This window comes from Nyctereutes procyonoides, unplaced genomic scaffold (genome assembly GCF_905146905.1).
Source record: "Nyctereutes procyonoides isolate TBG_1078 unplaced genomic scaffold, NYPRO_anot_genome, whole genome shotgun sequence".
Classification (NCBI taxonomy): domain Eukaryota; kingdom Metazoa; phylum Chordata; class Mammalia; order Carnivora; family Canidae; genus Nyctereutes; species Nyctereutes procyonoides.
The window spans coordinates 5,944,295-5,961,904 of NW_026575051.1; the positions used below are offsets into that span (position 1 = coordinate 5,944,295).

The following is a 17,610-nucleotide window of genomic DNA, read 5'->3' on the forward strand; positions in this document are numbered from 1 at the left end:
GGAGAATACATGGGACACAAACAAAGACAATGAAGAGGTATAAGATTTTTATTTATTGTTTTTTTTTTAAGATTTTTTATTATTTGAGAGAGAGCAAGAGTGAGAGAGATCACAGGGGAAGCAGCAGACTCCCCACTGAGCAGAGAGCCTGACGCAGGGTTAGATCCTAGGACTGGGATCATGACCTGAGCTAAAGGCAGATGCTTAACCCACTGAGCCATCCAGGCACCCCTAAGATTTTTATTTTTAAAAATATACTTTTAATAAGGAAATTTCTCTTGATCCCTCTAATTCCTTTATGTAGCTAACTGCTGGTAATAATTTGATATACATACTCCTGAATTTTTCCATGGCTATATAGATAAGTATACTTAACATATATAAATGTAAGATATTTTGGTACATGCAACATAGAAAAAGCACTTATGTTCATACTTCCAGTGAGTACCACAGGCTGGATGGCTTAATACAACAGAAATTCTTCTCTCACACTTCTGTTAAGCGTGAAGTACAAAATCAAGATGTTAGTAAGGCTATACTCCCTCTAGGGAGGATTCTTTTTTGCCTCTTCCAGCTATTGGTGGTTGCCAGTAATCTGTGGTGTTCCCTAGCTGTGGTAACATAACCCCATCTCTGTGTCCATCTTTATGTGGCCTTTTTTCCTCTGTGTGTCTTTGTGTGTCCTCTCATCTTTTTATAGGGATACCATTTAAATTAGATTTACTTCAGGATGACTTCATCTTAATTAGTTAACATCTGCAAAGATCCTATTTCCAATTGTGGTCACATTCTGACATTCCAGAAGGACTTGAATTTTGGGAGATCTATTCAATGCAATATATACACTTTTCAGGATTTTATATTCTATTCGTGAATATCCCATAATTTAAGTTTCTAGAGAGGTTTTTTTTGTCCTTTTTTTTCTATTATAAAAAATGCACCTGGGACATTCATATATATAATTTTTATATACTTGTACTATTATTTCTGTAAGAAATTCTTAGAACAGCTGGGCCAAAGGGCATGCACATTTTATTTATTTATTTTTTTGCACATTTTAGATTTTAATAAATACTACCCTAAATTGTCTTCATAAACTTATACTAATGTGTACTTTCATTAACAGCATATGTGCACTGGATATTGGCATTGTTTTGCCAGTTAGAAAACTAAAGAATGATATCTTATTTTAAGTTGCATTTCTTTGATTATTCTGGAGTTGGGTGTCTTTTTCATGTGTTTTACAAGCCATTTATATTTGTTTTTCTGTGAATTACTTATTCATATCCTTTGCCCTTTTAATATTTTTTATTAAATAGGAGCTCTGGGGCACCTGGGTGGCTCAGTCAGTTATGTGTCGGCCTTCAGCATGGATCGTGATCCAAGAGTCCTGTAATGGAGCCCTACATTGGGCCCCCTGCTCAGCAGGGAGTCTCTTTTTACTTCTGCTTCCCTCCTCTGCTCCGGCTCTCTTATTGTCTCTCAAATAAATAAATAAAATCTTTAAATAAATAGTTCATTATACATTAGAGATGTTCTTTGCCTCATATGCAAATATTGGCTCAATCTGCCCATTTTTTCTTCATGGCATCTTGTTAGTGTCTTGCTTAGGAAGCCTTTATTTCTCCCAAAATTATAAGAATCATCTCATACTTTCCTCTATTTTTAAAAATTTGTTTTATCCATTTAAATCTTTATCTAGAATTTATTTCAATGTATAGTGAAAAGGATCAAACTTTATTTTCTTCCAAATAGGTGTCTACTTGTCCCAACATCATTTACTGTATCTGTTCTTTTTCCGCTGAATTAAAATTGACGTTTATTACAAATTAAATATTCTCGTGTGTGTGTACTGGATATGTTTTGTTTTGTTTTTAAAGATTTTATGTATTCATGAGAGACACAGAGAGAGAGAGAGAGGCAGAGACACAGGCAGAGGGAGAAGCAGGCTCCATGCAGGGAGCTGGATGTGGGACTTGATCCGGCTACTCAGGATCATGCCCTGGGCCAAAGGCAGATGCTAAATCGTTGAGCCACCCAGGGACCCCTCTACTGGATTTGTTAACTGCATTCTTCATTTTTTTTTTTTTTTGTTTTAAGATTTTATTTATTCATTCATGAGAGACAGAGAGGGAGAGGCAGAGACACAGGCAGAGGGAGAAGCAGGCTCCATGCAGGGAGCCCGATATGTGGGACTTGATCCCAGGTCTCCAGGATCACGCCCTGGGCCGAAGGCAGGCACTCAACCACTGAGCCACCTAGGGATCCCATCTTCATTTGGTTTTATTAAACTTTTTGTCTGTTACTTTATTAGAACATAGTTCTCATTATTTGCTATGGTTATGTTATATAAAGTCCCTGCCAACTTTTTGTCTGTTGCTTTATAAAATCATACAGTTGATTCTCATTATTTTCTGTAGTTATGTTCTATAAAGTCCTGGCAAACAGTGAATTAGTGCATATTGACTTATTGCCCTTAGGGGAAATCAGAGTTAGGTTCCTGAGAATGTCTAGGTACATTTTCATCAATTGATGAATACTTGACTTTTGTTTTATGTATGTTTTTGTTTAAAGATACTTTATTTAATATAGATTGTTGACTCAATAACAGAGTTCACGGTCAACAGCACTATAACTCATGCCTAAAAAAAGCTTATCTAACAGGTGTATTTTCTCTGTAAGGCACATCACATAGCTTGCTTACACTTAGGAATGCTAGAGAGTACTTTCATTTGCACTATGCTCAGAGGCCCTTTGTTAATTAACAAACTACTTGTTGAGCAGTTTTGGGTTCACAGCAAAATTAAGCAGAAAGTACAGGGAGTTTCCATATGCCAGTATCCTCACAAATGATAGCCTCCTTGGGAACCATTCTAAACAGCAAAATCATAATAAGAATGCAAAGAATGTAGCAGCACATAGCAAAAAGGACATTTGTTTACGGTTTGAGAGTTGCAAGGAAAACCCACTTCAGCTAACCCACCTCAGCTAAGATTTGCCACCCTGCATGGCTGGGGATGCCTGCAAAAGCACCACAAGAATTGATTGGGATTACAAATAAATTTCAGGGAATAGACATATTCACAGATCGAAATCTGTAAATAGTGAAGTTTGCCTACACTCTTTTAATTACAGTGGCTTTATAGAATGCTGTTTTTACATCTAGAAGAGCAAATTCCTTGTTATTTTTTTTCTTTTCCAAGAATTTATTTTCTTAAAGTTCAATAGTAGAAAGAGAAATAACCCAATTAAAAATGGGCAAAAGATTTGAATAGACATTTCTCCAAAAAGGATATCCAGATAATGGGAATGTAAAATAGTACAGCTGCTTTGGAAAACAGTTTGGCAGTTCCTCAGAAAATTAAACAGAGTTACCAAATGACCTAGTCATTCCACTCCTAGGTATGTACACAGAAGAATTGAAAACACATGTCCTCAAAAACTTGCATGCAAATATTCACAGGAGTGTTGTCCATAGTAGCCCCAGGGTAAAAATGTAGTTTATCCATGTAATGGAATATTACTTGGCAATAGAAAGAAAAGGGCAACCAGTATGCACCGTAGGATGGATGAACCTTGGAAACAGGCCGAACGAAAGAAGCCAGACACAAATGACCGTATATTGTACGATTCCATTTCTTTGAAATACCAGAATAGGCAAATCCTTGGAGACTAAAAGATTAATGGTTGCTTAGGGCTGGCGGGAGAGGGGTTAGAATGGGAAAAGTGTCTTAATAGGTATAGGATATATTTTTTTCTTTTTTTTTTTTTTAATTCTTGAGAGACATAGGGAGAGAGGAAGAGACATAGGCAGAGAGAGAAGCAGGTTCCATGCAGGGAGCCCAATGTGGGACTCCATCCTGGGACTTTAGGATCACACCCTGGGCTGAAGACAGGCGCTCAACTGCTGAGCCACCCAGGCATCCTGGTATAGGATATCTTTTTAAGGTAATGAAAATGTTTTAATATTATGTAATGGTTTTAATATTATGTAATAGTGATAGTTATTACACTTCCGTGGATATACTAAAAGCCACTAAAACTTCAGTTTTTTTAAAAAAAACTTAATTCATTTGAGAGAAAGAGCATGAGGAGGGGAGAAGGGCAGAGGGAGAAGCGGGCTCCCCACTGAGCTGGGAGCCTGACGTGGGACTCCATTCCAGGACTCTAGCTGAAGGCAGATGCTTAACCAACTGAGGCGCCCCTAAGTGGTTTATTTTTTTTTTTTTAAGATTTGTTTATTTGAAAGTGTGAGCAGGGGGAGTGGCAGAGGGAGAATCTCAAGCAGACCCCCCCACTGAGTGCAGAGCACAACTCTGGGGCTCAATCTCAGGACCCTGAGATCATGACCTGAGCTAAAGCCAAGAATTGGCCTCTTAACTGACTGAGCCACTCAGGTGCCGCTGAATTGTGTACTTTAAATGAATGAATTTTATGGTCTGGGAATTAAATCTCAATAAAACTGGGGTGTTTTTTTTTTGTTTGTTTTTTCAAAGATTTTATTTATTTATTCACGAGAGAGGCAGAGACACAGGCAGAGGGAGAAGGAGGCTCCATGCAGGGAGGGGAGCCCGACATGAGACTCGATCCTGGGTCTCCAGGATCACGCCCTGGGCCAAAGGCAGGCGCTAAACCACTGAGCCCCCCAGGCTGCCCCTAAAACTATTTGTTTTTTTTTTTTTAATTATTTATTTATTCGTGAGAGACACAAAAAGAGGCAGAGACCACATGGAGAAGCAGGCTCCATGCAGGAAGAAGCCTGATGTGGGACCTGATCCCAGGACTCCATGATCACGCCCTGAACCAAAGGCAGGCACTCAACCACTGAGCCACCCAGGCCTCCCTAATAGAACGCAAAATAATGCCCTTTCCCTCCTGTCCTGCCCTCTTCATGCCCAGCATGGAGAGATGCTTGAGCCATCCAGTGACCTATGAGTAGTCAGGGGTGAGGGTCCTCAGGTCTGCCATCTGCACAGGGTCTATCACGTGGGCTCTTACTGTACTCTCTAATGGTATCTATCCCCAAGGGGGGGTGTCCTCAATAGCTCTGAAGCAGGGACCATACTTTGTAAGTCATTTGTATTACCAAGGATGCCTTCTGTCCCTGAAATTATTTCTGGAGTTAATTTGGGCAGGGGATGGATTGTTGCATTGCTGTTCTCACACATTCACTTTTCTAAATGAACTTCAGAATGAGATTATCACAGCCCCAACCCTCCACCCAACTTTGACCAGTAAGAAACTCTGATGGGAGGCTATCCAAGTTCTACTAAATATATTTTTGGGGAAACTTGGCCTCTCTATAATACCTAGTCTTCCTGCCTGGGATCATGGTATGGTATGTTTATTTATTCAGGTCTTATTTTATGTCCTCCAGTCAAATTCTATAGTTTTACCTTTCCTGTGAAACTGATGACTAGTTATGAATGAGGCCATTTTCCTTTTCAGTTTTGAAATGACTTGGTGAGGAGAGAAAGAAGTAATTGATGTTTGTGTGTCTAGATGTGTATATCTCACATTCTGACACCTTATTGAGTCATCTTTGTAGTACTCTAGTCTTTCTTTTTCTTTCCTGATCTTTCTTTTCCAGAGTTTTCTTCCTCCACCTGCTTTTCAGGGCATTTCTACCTAGAAATCCCAAGAGTGTCTAAAAAGCTCAGAATGAAACTGAAATTAAATAAGTAAGTCACAGTTAAAATAATCTCTCCATGCTTTTAGGTTCAGAATCACATGCTGCCAGCCCTTGAAGCACCTTTGTGTGAACCAAGAGAACATACCCCTTTCTCCTGACACTTGACTCATCTCCTGGAAAAATCGCTGCAATTAACTGATTTAGTTGGAATAGGACACATGCCTGCAGGAACATGGCATGATAAATCTGTGGGTCTCAAGCATGTCCTGCATTCAGGCTCTCTTAGGCAAGGTATGCTTGGGCAGTCTCAGCACGCAAGCATTCTTGTAGCGCTGCTTAGATCTATAGATTTTACTGTCGCTGCCTCAGTTTACCTCTCATTATATGTCCCCTCTCATCACAGTATAACTTCCGCCCCTCTAACAAGAGGACAAAAACAAAGTACAACCTGGTCTTTCTCTTCCAAGCCTCTCTCTTCTCAAACACTTTATACACAGCCCACAATAACATTCCTAAAGCATTGGAAACCCCTACCCAAAGGCTTTTGCTGGTTCCTTGTTTTGCTCAGAGTCAGAATTGCTTCATTCCCTGCAGGGGGCTTCCCAACCTTCCTCAGCAGCTACTTTGGCAGCTACTTTTCATTTTCGCCCTCACCCCTTCTGTGGTCTTCCCAGCACACTCTGGTGCCTTGGTAACTCCTATTGCCCCTCAGTCTCCACTTGCTCGTCTGTAAAGGGAGAAGAGCAATGCCTTCTCAATAGTTATACAGTAAAAAATAAATGATAGAGCATGCGAACATGACCAGCACAGGGCCTGACACTTAGCACATCTATTTCCTTTCCCCTTCCTTCCTCTGAACTCCCTCACAAGGACTTTGGAAACTGAAATGCTGTACAATTATAACATATTGTTAGGATTATTTATGCCTCATTGTATGTCCATTACCCAAAGTGCTAATATTTGGGCAAGAAATCTTCATATTTGATCTCTAATGAAGGACATTTGAAAATATTCCAGAAGAGGTACACCTGGGTAGCTGAGTCAGTTAAGCATGCAACTCTCAGTTTTGGCTCAGGTCATGATCTCAGGGTTGTGAGATGGAGCCTGAGTCAGGTTCTGTGCTGGGCAGAGAGCCTGCTTAAGGTTCCTTCTTTCCCTCTCCCTCTGCTCCTGCCCCATCGTTTCAATCTCTCTCTCAAAAAAAAAAAAAAAAAAAAAAGAATCCGGAAGACAAAAATAAGCATAACTTTGTAGCCTTGATGTGCCACCTAAAACAGTTGCCACAGAAGGGTTTCTGGCTGTCCCAGGAAGCCCCTGGAAGGATAAGGGTGGCAGTCTGCCCACAGCTGAGGCACATGAGAAAGGGAGGTGGCAGCTGCCCCAAGGAAACACAGGTTCTGTCTGCAAGAGATGAAGGGTGTTTGGAGGGTGTGCTCAGGAGACAAGCTGAGAACAAACGCAGTCCTTCCCTGGTGGGGATTTCCTCCACCCCACTACTGTTGCCTTAAGAAAACAGGGAAAAAGCACTTGCTGTCGACTACAGCAAATGTGTTGTGGTTAAGAGTCAGTTTCCAAGTGCGTTTATTGGTTCAGCGAATTGACTTCATCTCAGCCACATCTGGTGGTCTGTGTGTCATTTATTCTAGGCCTTCTCCTGACTTGATTTCCATTGGGCTTTAATCAGAAAACATTTGTGAAAATTTTGGATCCAAATTAGAGTTTATCATAAGCACATATCTCAGAGAACACAGATGAAACCCAGAGTGGAACAGAAAGCAAACAAGAAATAATGCAATAACATTAGAAACAGAATAGTGTCAGAAGGAAGGAACACAGGGAAACTGAGAAGGGCTGTCTGGAGAGGACGAGCCAACCCTTCCTTCAGCAGAGGACCAGCCAGAGAACAAAGACGGAGGCAACTAGCACTCACATCAAGGACTGATGAGCCGTTCTTCCCTTGCTCACCAACCCTTAGTCCTTGGGAGTAGACACCATGGTCAGTAGGCCCTACCCACACCTGAGCTGGGACAGAGTACTGTCTTTTTTTTTTTTTTTTTTTAAGATTTATTTGAGAGAGAGCAGAATAGGCTTGCGGGGGGCAGGAGCAGAGAAAGAATCTCAAGCAGACTCCGCACTGAACACAGAGCCCATCCAGGCCTGATCCCACGGCCCTGAGATCATGACCTGAGCTGAAACCAAGAGTCAACATGCTTAACCGACTGAGCCACCCAGGTGCCCCATGGAGCACTGTCTTAATGGGCACATGCAATTCACTTTACACCAGAGATGGGCCTGTGAGAAGTCCTGTTTCCTCTCCATCCTTTCTCTCTGCCCTCTTTTCTCATTCTTTCCCAGAGTCATCCTGGCCTCCACTTTAAGAAAACACACATTGGGGCTCATCACTGATGGTGGGACCACCCTTTCTACCTGCCTCGCCTTTATGTGCTATAGACTTTCAGACATGTGGGTCACTGGTTAGAAAACAGTGGGAGATGGGCAGCTCCGGTGGCGCAGCGGTTTGGCACCACCTGCAGCCTGGGGTGTGATCCTGGAGACCCGGGATCGAGTCCCACATCGGGCTCCCTGCATGGAGCCTGCTTCTCCCTCACCCTCTGCCTGTGTTTTTGCCTCTCTCTCTCTCTGTTTCTATGAATAAATAAATAAAATCTTAAAAAAAAAAAAAAAAACAGTGGGAGAGCTGTATCTCCAGCCACATGTCACTGAGTATCTTCTCCAACTGGCTGACATTGTTGATTGGACTTAGGAGATACATGTACATATTAAAAAATATTTTTGACAAAATGTAGAATATACAGAAGAACATACCTCTTCCACCCACTCCCATCCCTTATGTCCTCTACTCCCTCTTCAGAGGCTACTTTAAAAAAAAAAAAAAAGATTTTATTTATTTGAGAGAGAGAGAGAGAGCACAAGCAGAGGTAGTGGCAGGCAGATGGAGAGAGAGAAGGCGACTCTCCGCAGAGCTGGGAGCCTGATGTTGGGGCTCAATCCCAGGACCCTGGGATCATTACCTGAGCCAAAGGCATACGCTCAACCAACAGAGCCACTCAGGTGCCCTGAGGCTACTTATTTCATATGTACCTTTTCAGAGGTGATTCAGTGCTCATCATTGTTAGCTTTTAAAAATTCAGGATGCCTGTGTGGCTCAGCGGTTTAGCGCCTGCCTTCGGCCCAGGGTGTGATCCTGGAGACCCAGGATCGAGTCCCGCGTCAGGCTCCCTGCATGGAGCCTGCTTCTCCCTCTCTGCCTGTGTCTCTGCCTCTCTCCCTGAGTCTCTCATTAATAAAATAAATCTAAAAATATTTTTAAAAAATTTTCATCTTTCCTTTTTTACTTAAATTGCTGAGGCTGAAGATTTACCTGCTGTGTTCTTCCTGTATCTGGCTTCTCCATATCCCTTCCTCTTAGACTTTGACCCTTGGTGGACAAACAGCTGTGAGCAGAATGAGTCCAACCCCATCCCTGCCAACTGCACTGGCTGTGCCCAGAAATTACCCCTCAAGGTAATGCTCCTGGAAGATACCCCGAAGAAATTTGAGAGATTCCATCCTCTGGTGATCAAGGTGAGCAAGAAGCCTGATTGTCCACTGATCTGTTTAATGGAGCACCTGGGTGGCTCAGTGATTGAGCGTCTGCTTTCGGCTCAGGGTGTGATCCCTGGGTCCTGGGATCGAGTTGCTCATTGGGCTCCCCACAGGGAGCCTGCTTTTCCCTCTCCCTGTGTCTCTGCCTCTCTCTCTCTGTGTCTCTCATGAATAAATAAAGTCTTAAAAAAAAGATTATCTGTTTAAAATGGCTAGAAAGCATCAAGCTCTGACATTGCTGAGAAGTAATCCTGTGTTGGTTTTTTTTCTTGCTTTTGTTTTCTGCCTTGCCAAGACGGGACAGCTCTTGTTATCAGAGGAGCTTCAGCATTTTCTGTGCTGGTATCCTGAAGTAACAGAAGGCTTCACTGAAGGGTTTTTCACCAAGTGGTGGCGCTGCTTTCCTGAACGGTGGTTCCCATTTCCTTATCCGTGGTGAGTGTGGAAAAGGGCACTTAGCCAACATGTGGTAGAAAGGGGGCAGACCAGACATCAAAACAGTACTAGCCACCACTGAGAGCTCCCATGCCTTGTGCCAGGTAAGCACTCTCCAGTACACTCTTCAAGTCAAATGATACTCAGGAGCTCACTGTTGAAAACTCATCAATGAGGAATAAAGAGGATGAATCAAAAGAGGTGTCTCCAGAAGGCTGTCACCATGAGTGAATATTGAGCTTGCCTAATACAATTTTTTTCTGAGTACATGTTTAGCAATTGTTTGTACAGAATGCTCCTGAGTTTTGAGGGCTAATGAGAAAGCATGAATAATAGAAGGGAAACTTCATTTCCTGGCACTTGTTTGCCAGGCTGTGTGCCTTAGTCGTTAGTGTCTGTTCCTCACTAATGATGCTCATAATAGCTCCAGGAAGTAGGAATTATCATTGTCATTTTTCAGATCAGTTAAGTACCTTGCTTAAGGTTACCCAGCCAGGATTAAAATCCAGGTCTGTCTCCTTCTTCCTTTCTGTGTCCAGTAGAAGACATGGTTGGGGCACCTGGGTGACTCAGTTAAGCGTCCGACTCTTGATTTCAGCTCAGGTCATGATCTCAGAGTTTTGAGACTGAGCCTCCCATCAGGCTCCCTGCTCAGTGAAGAGTTCACTTCTTTCCCTCTGCCCCTCCCCTGCTTGTGCTCACTCTCTAAAAAAATAAAATAAAATCTAAAAAAAAGAAAGAAAACCTAGTCCATTTCTTAGGGTGAAAGTTGCTCTCTAGAAAAAAGAGGAAAGCCAGTTTCCATCTAGAACCTTTCCAAGAGAGAATTAAAATTGGATTTTTTTGACTTCTTGTTAGCTAATTTCTCAGTGCTTGTCTTTTTAAAAATTTGCCATTTATATGCATGATCGAATACTCTAGTTAAGCTAGTCAGGCGTCCCACTGCATGCCATACCACCTTAGAAGAAAGTTCATGATTTTTGTCTTCCTTCTACTCCCCCCTCCTGTTCTCCCGCCTGGTCTACTATAGTTTACTTCAGTCTCTTTTCCAAGATGAAATGAATGGACCGTTTCTTTCCTTCCTCTATATGTTGTTTTAGCTGGATTTTATAAACACCCCACCCACACGTACAAATTAGGGCTGTGGAGTTATGTGTGTATGTGTGCGTGTCACAATTAATTGATTTGGCATGACTGTTCTTCACGAACCTAATACTTGAGATATTGTCCTGATATTTTTCCCTGTTTACCTACCACCCACAGTTTTCCCACCCTTGCTTAGCTCTCTGTTAGTCATGGAGATAGAGGCTGGCTCGCCCAGCTGAATTACTTTTGTCTCTTTCAAACTTTTACAGGAGAAGACCTCTAAACAGATCACACATTTTACGCGAGCTTTTTCCTGTTTTCACCTACCTGCCATTTCCAAAAGATGCCTCCTTAAAAAAGTGCTTCCTTCTTCAACCGGAACCTATTGTGGGTAGTAAGGTAGGACATTTTGAGAGGACTTGGGTCTAGAATTTTCCTCTTTTGGCACCTGGTCTGATGTCATAATCCCTCCCTTCCTTGCATGTCAACCCAGAGGGTGAATTAAAGGGACACCCACATAATCTAAAGTTCTCTCCCCTGCAGTGGCCCACCCTTTTATGAAGGCATGCTTACCGAAAGTCTGGTTACCTTACAAATCTGTTTCCTGCCCTTGACACCTGAGATCAAGCTGCTTTTCTACATTAGGAAGTAAAATCCTGAAATTTGAAGGGACCCAAGCTGTAGCTAGTCTGAGTTCCCTACGTCAAAGGAGAAAGCAGGCAAGCTGGAAATGAGTAGCCCAACTTACTCATTTTGTGGATAAGGACACTGAGCCCCAGAGAAAGTAAATGATTTGCCCAAGGACACAGCAAGTTAACAGGAAGGCTCTACCCCGCCCCCATCCCCAGGTTCACTTTCCCCAGAAATAAATGAGAAACCTCAAGTGGAGAACTGGGAAAAGCAAAAAGCTTGAGAGGTTTGGGGATAAAAGGGTTGACAGGATATGCCCAAGGCAGGCCAACCAGTTTGGGTAGCAACACTTCTTACTTAAGTCCATGGCCAAGTACCCAGAGCCCACATTTACCTCTCTGGGGCCGGTGGACTGGGTAAAGTTGTTCTATGTTGTGTCTGTTTACTTTTCTCTGAATTGCTCTCTTGTTAAATCTCATTCCCAAGGAAGGTTTTTGAATTTAGGTTGGTTTGGAAGAATTAAAAGGATGAAATTTCCCAAACTGTGACCCTTACCAACTCCGGGTTGTGTTTTCACCCTCCCAATACTATTCTTTGGCTCCAAACTTGCTGAATCGTATTAAAGGAATTTCAAAGCCTATAAAAACAATCATTTTGTCTAGAAGTAAGAACTTCTGTCTGCCAGCAGTAGGGTGGAGGTGTTGGGCTCTTGCCTCAGATTTTAGAGAAGTTTATTCTGCTGTCCCCGTCTAGAACTCAGGGCTCTAGTATGATTTCATCTTCACAATTATGATATAATTCTGGGCGAGAGCTTTAATCTTTATCTTGATTTTCCCACTTGAATCTGAAGTTAATTTCACCAGTCTGCTTAATAGGGACACCAAGAATCTCAGCCAAAAGGGTAAATACTAAGTTACTCAGATGTCTATCAGAGTCATCTTGTGGTACTCAAGCATGTTTTCGGAAGGGGAGTGGTCCAAATAGGCAAAAATCCTGAGAGTCTTGTTTCTTAGAGCATCTGCTCCCCGCCTTGGCCCAGGCTCTCCTTTCTCTACAGCCTTGTTACTCCACCCTGTTGTCCATATCCCTGAGCTCTCCACCCCGGTAAAGTCATATGTCTGTGGGCCTCGGATCCCAGAGGCAACCTTGGGATAGAAGACAAGAAGTGGGGATCCAATCATAAGAGGTGAGGGGCTCCAAGGCCCACTTCACCCAGTTCACAGTGTTGCCTGGGGTTGGCCTGCTCCATCCTGTTATTTGGTTCTTCCCATCCTGGGTGTAGAGGCACAGGGTCCTTCCCCCTCTCGGGCCTGTATGAAGAACTGCATTTATTTGGTTTTGGTCTCCTGGGATTTCCTTAAGACTGTAGGGCCTCTGCCCATCAATTGCAAGCCACTAGCCTGCCTTAGTCCTCCTGCTGTCACCACAGTGGCAGTTGAATGGCTCTGGTGTTGCCACGGAAACGGAGTCCTGGCCAGGGCCTGCAGGAGCAAGAAAAATGGGGTTTGGGGACAGGAGAAGATGGGGCCAAAAACAAGGCTCTGGAAGGCCTCAGTACTAAACCGGGATGTGGCCCGGGGAGTCAGACTTCAGACCCTTTCATTATATGGACATAGAAAGGCTCTTCCTGGAGGGCCTAGGGAGGGGAAGCCCTGGAGGTTTTCTCTCACTATCTAGGTAGGAAGAAATGCCTGAGCAAGACCAGCCTAGCCTCTCTCTGTTTGTTTGTTTGTTTGTTTGTTTGTTTGTTTGTTTGTTTGTTTTTAGCCTCTCCCTTTGTTCCTGCTCCCTGTCCACTGGCATCAGGTTTTGCAGCCGTACTAGCCACACATTAAGTGCAGGTTGCACTTAATGCCCAATGGTGGTGGTAGTCTGCCCTCATAAGTGCAGTAGGTAACCTGTGCAGGTGCACAGGCTGGTTGCCTCCTTAATACTCAAAATCTAAGCCCAGTCTTACCGTCATTAGTTTTTAATCAGCAATATGATATCTCTGTTCACCTATGTCTTGCCAGAAAGTGTGAACCTGAACTTCCTGCTGTTTGATTCTCATCAAAACCCTGGCAATAAGAAGTAATATTCCATGGAACATTGCCCAAAGATATGCAGACTCTGAAAAGTCTGGATCCAACCAGACCCTCAGAAGATTGTGTACTTAGACCACTATGTGTTGGCCTCTCCTAGACTTCTGTTAAATTGTACCTAGATAATTTGCCTTTGACCTACTTTGGAGCTGTGGCTAGAAATAGCCATGAATTATGAAGCTCATGCTAGATCTGTATTAGGGCTGGTGTTGAAGATGTCTCCCACTAAATCACAGTGTTTCTTTAGGAGAACACACAGAAGGGATTTTAACCCGGTCTCAGTACTAGGAGATGCCAGGCTTAGGAGAAACTTTGTTTTTGTCATTCCGGCATAATTGTGAATTGTGTCATTGGTTCTGTTTTCCTTTTTGCTTAGGCTGCTAGAAAAGTCAGAAACATATATATAATTTTGTATGTTACTCTCCCATGCCACTGAGTTTTATTTTGTTTCCTTTTCCTTCTCCCTTTTTTTTCCTCCAGATGCATAGGATGCATGACCTGTTTATCATTGGCAGTGGTGAGGCCATGTTGCAGTTCATCCCTCCTGTCCAGTGCCGAAGACATTGCCAGTCTGTGGCGATGCCACTAGAGCCAGGGGATATTGGTAGGTGGGGCCCCCAGAGGGCAAGGTCAGTCACAAGATCTTTGTAGTTTTTAACTCAAAAAATATTGTGAAAATTAAATGTGGTCTTCACAAAGTTTCAATTAAGTAGAGTCAAAACTAGCATTCTTTTACGGATACAGTTAATATTTATGCTTAAATAGAACAATATTTATGCTAAGGAGGAACGTAGCACAGAGAAATGCCTTGTATTTACATTTAGAATGGATGATATGTCCATCGATCTTAGAAATTTCAAGTTAGAAGGCATTATGGAAAATACTTATAGCAGTCCTTTATTTTACAGATGAGGAAATTGAGACCCAGACCATCTCAAGTTCCCACCATCAGCTAGGCAAAGCTTTAAGTGTCTCCTTCAACAGAGTCAGGCCAGGGGAGGTACAATTCTAGATTCCAGGAAACCCTTTCTGTGCCTATTTTGCTAATAAGACAATGCAAGCAGTATGCAAGGGCAACAGCCCATGGGGAAATAATACCTTCTGTGTGGGTCTCACAGCCAAGGCCCAGCCTCACAGTCATGACTCACCCTTGGCTCTGTGATTTCCCAACTGTGGCCTGTTCTGTGCATTATATTCTAACAACCTAGTCCAAAGAAACAGACTTGAATCAACTGCTGTCCATAGCAATCAGTCTGACAGTAAAGTTTTCTTGGCAGAAGCAAATACCAAGTGTCACCTCTGTGTTTCTTCCTTAAGAAGCCCAGGGGAAGCCTAATGCCCCCAATAGACCCCAGGCTGGTTTTCCCAACTGATTTCTTTTAATTTTACCTTTTAGAAGACCCCAGTCTCTGGAAACCTTTTTCCTCATTTGGGAATAGGGTACAGACTACAGACTGTGACTAGCTTTAATCCATGTTACATAATGTATTTCAATTTAGAAATGAAAATAATGCACAAATTAAGCATTAACTGATAATGGAGCACAGCTGGCCTGGCCCTTGGGAATTACTGCAAAAAGGAGGATTTTTGTGTAGAAATTGTTCTGAAGCTGTTTTCCTGTAGTGAAGTGACCCTGCCACGAGGCCTGACTATTACACAAGTTGAGTGGCATTTCGGGTTGAGAATGTGTAGTTATGCTTGAAAAAGTTTCTGTCTTATGTTCTACAAATGTCTGAGAGTTCAGACAACTACAGAAACACCTCAGTTATCCAAATTTTAGGTTTCTGGATCCCACAAACTTCTAGAATGCCAATTATAGAATTAAGGGGAATAAATGGATGACTGGCAGTGATCAAAGAAGCTTTGAGCATCAAAGTCTGGTGGGAATAGTGCAGAAAAACTTCAGATCCCGAGCATGATAGCCTATAGTGCTGTCACTGGCCAGTTTGCAGACCAGGAGAGGAGCTCTGTGGGCGGCAGTGTCCGTGAATAGCCAGCCACAGGCCAGGGACATAGAGAAGGGATGGGGGAGCTGACTAGAACAGTAGGAAGAAAGCAGGTCTGAGAGAAGAGCTGGGTAGGGGGTGATAGGGAAGATAGTGGGTTTCTAAAGCAGTGGCAGTAATAGAAGCCATGGCTGTGGCTGCTGCAGTTAAAAACAAGGACAAGAGGGACTCCTGGGGGGCTCAGTTGATTAAGCTTCTGCCTTCAGGTAAGGTCATGATCTCAGGGTCCTGGGATCGAGCCCTGCATCAGGCTTGGTCAGCAATTGGGGAGTCTGCTTCTCCCTCTGTGTCTGCCCCTCCTGCTGCTTGTGCACGCATACACACACACTCTCTCTCTCAAATAAATAAATAAAAATAAAGCCTTTAAAAATAAATAAACACATAAATAAAAGAGACGAGGACAGGAAAACAGACCCTGACAGCGAAGGGGAGTAATTCAATGCTGTTTATAGGACAGATGGCAGCTCTAGCACTCCAGGGATCCTTAAGAATGGCACTGTGACAAGCGGGCTCTGTGGTTTGTTTTTTGTTTTTGTTTTTAGATTTTATGTATCTATTCATGAGACACACAGAGAGGCATAGACACAGGCAGAGGGAGAAGCAGGCTCCATGCAGGAAGCCCGATATGGGACTTGATCTGGGGACTCTGGGATCATTCCCTGAGCCAAAGGCAGACACTCAACTGCTGAGCCACCCAGGTGTCCTGGACGCTGTGGTTTTTGACAAAGTAAGCATTGTTTTTTGAAGGAAGAGGACAGGGACACTGATCACCAGGAAACCTGTGATGAGAGGCATTTTCAAGAATGATGTAGGGGTAAGCCCACTCTGGTGCCATGATTGACGAGTCACTGCTCATAGTGACCTTTCTTGAGTCACCAAATAGAGCTTAAGTTCTATTCAGTGCTCTCAGTTTAAAGATAGGTAAGGTACACCATACTCTAGAAGATTTTCCATTGAGAGATTATTGAAGCATTCAAGTTTTTTTTTTAAGTGTTCAAGTTTTTAAAGCTTTTAAGTTTACACCACTCATCATAATATAGGTCAATGTTTCCTAAACAGTTCGTCAGATCACTGATGACCCTGGGATTGGGAACAGGAACCCCTTAGAAAGGCCCTTGGCAAGTGTAAGGCTCTTGAGTCAGTGGATTCTGGGAACTATCTTTTTTTTTTTTCTTTGTCTGTTTGTTTTGTCTGTCTTGTCAATACATAGTGCACATTAGTAAACAAAAGGCTCCAGAAGCCTTGGAGGAACCTAATGTTTCTTAAACCTACTTGACAGTGGAACCCATTTTCCTTAGACTATGTTACAGGATGCTGTTTGCAGAACACAAGTTAGGAAATGCTGGTTTGAGCTAATCTGGATGTTCTATAATGGGATGGTGTTACAGATTACATTAGGAGAATTGGATGGTGAAGGGGGGTGTTGTGCTCCCCCTTCAGAATTCGTCCTGTCTTCCTTGCTGATAAAGATGAGGCAGCCCTGAGAATCGATGCCCGGCACCAGCCTTATCTAGAGCATCCTGCCCTTGTAAACCTCCTGAATGAAGCACTTTGGTTCACAGTGGCTCCTGTTGGATGTCAGGTTACAGAGAAGACTGATAACTGGGAATGCTATGCTGGGCAGACTTGCCTTGCTGGTGCCCACAGGTGTGCCCCATCCCTGACATTCACCTGCTTTCCTGTTGCTGTTTCCCTTCAAGGCTATGCCGGTGCCAGGAAGGCCTACGTTATAGCCAGAGGGGTCCAGCCTTTGGTCATCTGCGATGGAACCACCCTCTCAGAACTATAGGAAACAAGAACTATACAGAGGAACAACTTTGAGAGCTGAAGACCAGCTTGAAAGGGGAGAAATAAAAACAAAAAACGATGAAACCACTTGCCAAGGTTACTTAGTTACCTGCCCTATGCATGCATGAATGAGCCAGCTATATGCTGGAGGCACTGGCCAGATCTTGGCCCTCCCGACTCTTTCAGCCTAGCTGCCTGGCCAGGACTTTGCCAGTACCTGTCTATGAGAGACTGGGCTCTTCTAACTTCTATACCTTTTGGAGCCACAGCCTTGAGGCTGCCCTTCCGGCAGGAAACGAGATTGGTGCCTTCCCTCACTTGCATGGCATGATCCCCTCTGCTGGCT

The 17,610-nt window shown here is 43.2% G+C and overlaps 1 protein-coding gene across 8 annotated transcripts in view; it reads left to right on the forward strand.

Moving 5' to 3' along the window:
* The window catches only part of CUNH6orf89 (chromosome unknown C6orf89 homolog), a 35,494-nt gene extending 18,148 nt beyond the window's left edge, over window positions 1-17,346 (forward strand). For all 8 annotated transcript variants that reach the window (XM_055330184.1, XM_055330183.1, XM_055330186.1 and 5 more), the window contains 5 exons: window positions 9,063-9,217; window positions 9,534-9,673; window positions 11,029-11,158; window positions 13,951-14,074; window positions 17,177-17,346. In XM_055330184.1, the coding sequence (XP_055186159.1) occupies window positions 9,063-9,217; window positions 9,534-9,673; window positions 11,029-11,158; window positions 13,951-14,074; window positions 17,177-17,265 (638 nt within the window). In that variant the 3' untranslated portion in view covers window positions 17,266-17,346. The remainder of the gene's footprint in view (window positions 1-9,062; window positions 9,218-9,533; window positions 9,674-11,028; window positions 11,159-13,950; window positions 14,075-17,176) is intronic.
* The last annotated feature ends 264 nt before the right edge of the window (window positions 17,347-17,610 follow it).